The following is a 5,866-nucleotide window of genomic DNA, read 5'->3' as shown; positions in this document are numbered from 1 at the left end:
GGATCGCAGGCGCAAGTGAGGGGAACCAGGGCAGCAGAGAAGGCAGGGATGTCAGTATCTGCAGCGACCAGCATTTTACCGAGGCGGAGAGAGGTGTCGCACGGCAGAGTAGCGCAGAGCGGAGACAGTTCAATGCTGGCACGGGCACAGTCGATGATCGCATGATGAAGGGTTAGAAAGTCGCAGCCCAGAATGACGTCATGAGAACAGGAGGACAGCACGAAAAACTCGGCGATATACACAACATCCCGGATAACAAGGCGAGCTGTACATAATGCTAGACGTTGAATGCGATGCGAGCTTGCAGTGCGGAGGCAAAAGTTCGAAACAGGCGTCGTCACTTTACGGAGTCTATGGCAAAGGGCTGCGCTAATAACGGATACAGCAGCGCCCGTGTCTACAAGGGCGAGAACGGCGACGCCATCAACAAATACTTCGATAACATTCGCAGGTGAAGACGGAGGACTTGGACAGTTCGATGGAATCGCAGTTCTTGCCTCCGGAACTGCGGCTGTTAGTTTTCCTCCGGACGAGAGGGTGATCGCCGGCGCATGGGAGATATAGATCGGCGACGGGGAGAAGGCGACCGGCGTGAAGAATATGAAGAGCGGTCATGGTGGAAGGAGACCGCAGTGGTGCTGGAGGGAACTGGTAGCGAAGGAGGCGCAGTGTCGTAGTGGAATGGGCTTGCCTCGTCCCGGAACCTCGGCGTGTGTTGGCGACAAAGCCGGGCGACGTGGCCCGGTAAGCCACAGGCGTAGCATATGGGGCGGTTGTCGGGGGTACGCCATGGGTTCATGACGGCACGGCGAGGCGGCAGGCGACAACGGATCGCTGCCGGCGGAGGTGGTAGCGGCGCGACAGATGGTTGGGACACATAGGCGTCGTGGCGCCGGGGTCTGGCGGCAACCTCAGCGTAGGTGAGGGGGGCAGCCACTGGCGGAAGCCGAGAGCTAGAGGGCAAAACGTCGGCGACCTGCTTTTGGATGGTGCGTCGCAGTGCGGGATCGAGGGCTGGCGCTTGGTCGCCAGAAACAGGCAGTAGGGACAGTTGGCGGGCCACCTCTTCCCGTATGACGGCCTTGATCTGGGGAAGCAGGGAGGCCGAGTCAGAGACCAGACTGCAGACCGCCGGCGCAGGAAGGGTCTCGTCGAGGACGCCGGGTCGGCGAGTAGAATTCCTCTGCTTCCTGAGGACGTCATAGCTCTGACAAAGCTGAATGACATCCACCACCGTTTGTGGATTCCTGGCGAGCAACATTTGGAACGCGTCGTCTGAGATGCCCTTCAAGATGTTGCTAATTTTCTCGGCCTCCGGCATGGATGGATTGATGCGTTTGCACAGGTCTAGAACATCTTCTATGTAACTGGTGAAAGTTTCAGTGGCATGCTGAGCGCGAGCGCGGAGGCGTTGTTCGGCGCGCAGTTTGCGCACAGCTGGGCGGCCGAATACCTCCGAAAAGCTGGTCTTAAAGGACGACCAGGTAAGCAAGTCGGCCTCGTGGTTGCGGAACCACAAGTTGGCAACGTCGCTGAGATAGAATAGTACGTTACCAAGCTTGGTGGCATCGTCCCACTTGTTGTGGGCGCTGACGCGCTCGTAAGTCGCCAACCAGTCGTCAACATCGTGGTCGTCGGCACCGCTGAAGACGCTGGGATCTCGCTGCCAGAGCCCGCCAGAACAGAGGATGGTAGGCGACGGGATGGGGGCTGTCTGGCTGGTGACTTCAGGCATAACTGGCGGCGAAGGTAAGGTGCGGCTACGGAGCTCCAGGATGAGGAGGAGAGGGGATCTTACAGCAGCCTCCACCAAATGTAGGATGGTGGTTGTGACTCAGCGGATCCTAGGTCGCTCTGCAACGTTCAGCAAAGGTTCAGCCAAACGTTCGGGCTGCGAGCGAGCTTCACACCTAAGGATCGTCGTCGTCTTTCACTACCACCGTTCATCACAGTGAGAGAGCGCGGCTGCTACACTACAATTGAAATTAATTCGACGCAATTGGCCAGTGCTCGTGTGGCCTGTGCGTGAGCCTTGCGGGAGCTCGGGAAGAGCAACCTTTGTCTCTCCAGCCCCACCTGCAGCTCTGTTCGAAGCACCCGCCTGTCGGGCAGTGGCGCATCGCTTAACCGCTGCACCACCGCGCAAGCAGTGGTATGAGGACTCCGTGCGTTCTATGAATGCGATCGAGAGGGTCGTGACGTAATTAACACCGTAGACTAATCATTGCGAACCGCCAAACTTGGATATTCCAGGACGTCCGAAATTTTGCATGTCGGCCCAACCTAGAAAATAGATTAAAGGGCAACTCGTTTTCTTAAATACTTTGAGTTGATAATCACAGCCCGTACGGTAGTGTGCACTCGCTCCGGTAGAGAAAACCGTTTTTCAAAATACCAAGTAGGAGTAAATAAAGAGAGCAAAAACCAGGAAACCGAAATCGAAACTGGATTTTTAACCAAACGATGACGTCACGGCTGACTGTGTCATGCGTGTCGCAGATATCTGTGTCATGCGTGTCGCAGATATTGTCACAGAACCTATGGTGTCCACCTCAATTGGCCGAACTGGCGTCTGCAGGTGAGAGCTTGGATCACTAGTTGACTAAAATGACGAACAAGCAGCTGGAAATTCTGTTTTTTTTTTATTTTTATTTGATACCTCAAAGGCCCCTGGTATGGGGCATTACATGAGGGATGGGCATGACAGTTAAACAATAATGGTCTTGATGGCGTTGATGCTGATGGCTGTTCAGCAAACGCAGAGCGATTACCGGCAGCCGTGCATGCAGTGGCGTCATACGCACAATGTTACCCGCAAAGATTTCCCCGACTGACTGAGGCCACGAAGCGGGAAATTCGGAAATTTGGCACAAAGAACAGTGTAGACCGGACCATGAAAGTTTCAGTTAAAGCATAGAGGTAGAAAAAATGCTAGAGTTGCCCATTAAGTCAATTTAGTAGTGGATTAGGGTGGAGTAGCGGTTGGGAGTAATATAATCCCATATGATAACCCAAAGCAAAGTACTCGAACCTTCTAGGTGATGACTCATGCATGCCATAGAAGTTTGGAGTTTTTGCTGCAAAATCTTGAAGAAGATTAGACATTCACAGTAGGGAACCTGAATGCTATCCGCATTTTTGTCTTTAAAAATGTAATTGATAAGTCCCGAAGGTTTTCGAACCTTTCCACCATTTGAATTTAAAAAATATATATATAGCAGTCCGACTCCCCAAAACATTGTTTCAAAAAGCATGCGGAATTTTTCTCTACGGCGCAAAAAATTTTCCTTATTCTTTTTGTGTTGCGCTACTAAAACATGATAGATAATATTCTGTATGTATCCTTATTGAGACCCACAGAACACTCATGCCTTTCCATGTGAAGGCGGTTGATTTGAGGGCGAACCATTCAACACGCTGTGAAACGACTACAGACCGTATGCCTTTACTCGTAGTGACAGCCGCTGAATGCCTTTTAGAAGCACTGTTGCTGTTACAATAGCCTCCACTTCCTTGTGTGAAAGATAACCTGGGTCAAAGCACACAAAACTTTTTGCTCTGTTAGGCAACTTAAAAAAATCAAATTCTGCATCACGTACTCCTAACTCTAATGGAATAGTATGGGTTAGTGGTGGCATTATTTTCTTTGTCTGCTTTTGGTTAACCACACCAGATCGTTACTGGGAGACCAGTTATGTTCTAAGAGCGCAATGAAGTCCTGAGAAATCTGAGTAGAGGAGTGTACTGCACTTACTAGCACTGTGCCATGCAGAGCTGCTGAAAGGCCAAGGCCCATGTAGAAAGCTTGGATAGGATTGGTTGTGCCATTTGTGGATGTTGCTGACATGGTTCATTAGACTGTGTCATGCTGCCGCAAGCAGCTCTCCATCCCCACCACAAGCGCAAGCGCAAGCACAGCAGCACCAGTGGATGATAACGACAGCAGCCTCCACCTGCGCTGCTATAGTACAGCGGTGAGCTGTCGATCAAAAGGGGACCGACGACGCAGTACGTCCGCGTACTCTGGCTGTGAGCGCGGCGCGCAGGGAGGCACGAAGTAGCGAGCACTGCTCTCGCGCAGGGTAAACTGCTCGACAAGCGAACAAATTGTTGCCGGCGCATCAGCTTCTTAGTCTGAGGCGCTCGGTTAGGTTTCGCACCGGCGGGTCGATTGTTTCTTCCGAAGTGGCTAGCCGTTTCAAAAGGAATATTGGAACCGCAGCGCGGGGAGTCGCAAGGGGTGAGGACCAGGCCGGCGCGTCGCGCGCTTCGGAGGCTGTTCGACGCATTGGGGCGAAATTGATTGGCGCCGTTACACGATACAGCAGTCGGCGTCGAGGAGGTTTCCCATGGTCGCAATGGGCCAAGACCTTGTTTGCCACGAAAAACGAACGACATATCAAGGGCGTTCGCAAATTAAAGTTAGTAGCTTGAAAGTAAAGCCTACTCTGCACGAAACCGCGCGCCCTGCGCGTTCTCGGAGCTACGGGGTGGACTAAGCCTGGCTCTAGTGAGCCTTAGGCCCCGCCCACTTGGTTACGCCTTCCAATGGGCACTACGAATGACTTAAATTGGACAAGAGCAAGAATAGTATGTACAGCTCCGCGCAGCTACCGAAGCTGGTAAACCAAGGGGCAAAAAAAAATGAGTGCAAAGAGCGCGTCAAGTCTCTGTCTCGGCAGCTTTCTAATCGCCTGTTCTTGACTGCCCTATATGTTGTCTTCCGTCTGTACTGTGGGGGCGCCTTCGTCCCCTGCGTTCGCTTTCCCGCATTGCACACCCCACTGTTGTTAGCTCCCCCCGAAAAGCACTCCTCTCGGTTCGGTTACTTTTAACTAACAGGGGAGGGCGCTCGCGTCGCAGCGACACCAGCGCCACGGATGGCGTTTTGCTGCGCGCGCGCGAGGGATAGCTGGCTCTCTTCTCCCTGGGATCGGGAAGCGACCGGACGTTTCGCTCGCAGCTTCGCTCTTCGTCGGCGGGCGACCTCGTGTGGAAACGTGCTCCCCTCAGCTCGTCCCGTCCGGCCTCGGAGTTATTCCCTCTGCCCTACCGTGGGCGAACGTTCGCTCGTAACCGTGCTGGTGAGTCGGACATCCTCGATTCCTCAGTGTATTTTTTTGCTAGCTGGCGTTATTGTTGTTATAGCAATAAATGCCTTGTTTGTGTCAGCCAGTGTGTCATTCCTTTGTTCCCGCAGAGCAAGGCCCGCCGTGGTCGGCGTGCGCTCGGTAGCGTACGTGACCACAGGGTGGGGTAAGCGCGGTTTTCAACTGTGTCAGCCGCGCTTAAACGGGGAATACGTGTTTATCCCCCCAGTTTCAACCCCATATCTGGCAGCCCAACGTGAGGCCTGCTCTTGGAACATTGGACGACTGTCAGTCCGGTTCGAGGAACGCTCTCTGTCCGGACTTGACAAGTGGTAGGCCTAGTGTGAATTTTGATCGCTAGGACCTGCGGCATGCTTTGTTGAGTGCGAGGTGTATTGCGCTGCAGCATGTTTGAACTTTTCGACATGCTCAGCATGTTTTTTTGTGAAGTTTTCTTCCTTGAGTTTCTTCAAGAACCACTTGGTCCGCATCGAGGGAGCGCGAGGCCTAGCGCCCGCGGAGTTGCCGAGCCCGAAGCGAGTGAGTACGGAAGCCGTGTGGGTGGTCCGAGTTTTCTGTATATACTTTCTCGCTGTCTCTTTTTCGACTCTGGGAGTCGCGGCTCCGGGAGCCGGGTGACCTGGGGCCACGGGTGCCGCGATGAGCTCGCTGGTATTGCAGCTCGGCACCGGGCGTTCCGACACCGTCCGATACGGTAGGCGCCGATCGCTCAGAAGCTGCTTTGTGCAGTGAGCGGGGAAGGCCGTGCCACAACG

General features: G+C 53.7%; 1 protein-coding gene across 1 annotated transcript; it reads right to left on the bottom strand.

The window, feature by feature from the left end:
* Nucleotides 1-795: 795 nt before the first annotated feature.
* On the bottom strand, nt 796-1,735 carry LOC149355755 (uncharacterized). Its single transcript, XM_089576180.1, has 2 exons — nt 1,130-1,735; nt 796-936 (listed from the first exon to the last, which is right to left on the bottom strand). Exons 1-2 carry the CDS (start codon nt 1,733-1,735, stop codon nt 796-798), a joined length of 747 nt encoding a protein of 248 aa, XP_089432306.1.
* Nucleotides 1,736-5,866: the final 4,131 nt, after the last annotated feature.

Source organism: Amblyomma mixtum, chromosome 3, assembly GCF_055824585.1.
Source record: "Amblyomma mixtum isolate Tamu chromosome 3, ASM5582458v1, whole genome shotgun sequence".
NCBI lineage: Eukaryota > Metazoa > Arthropoda > Arachnida > Ixodida > Ixodidae > Amblyomma > Amblyomma mixtum.
This window is presented reverse-complemented; position numbering and strand designations above follow the sequence as displayed.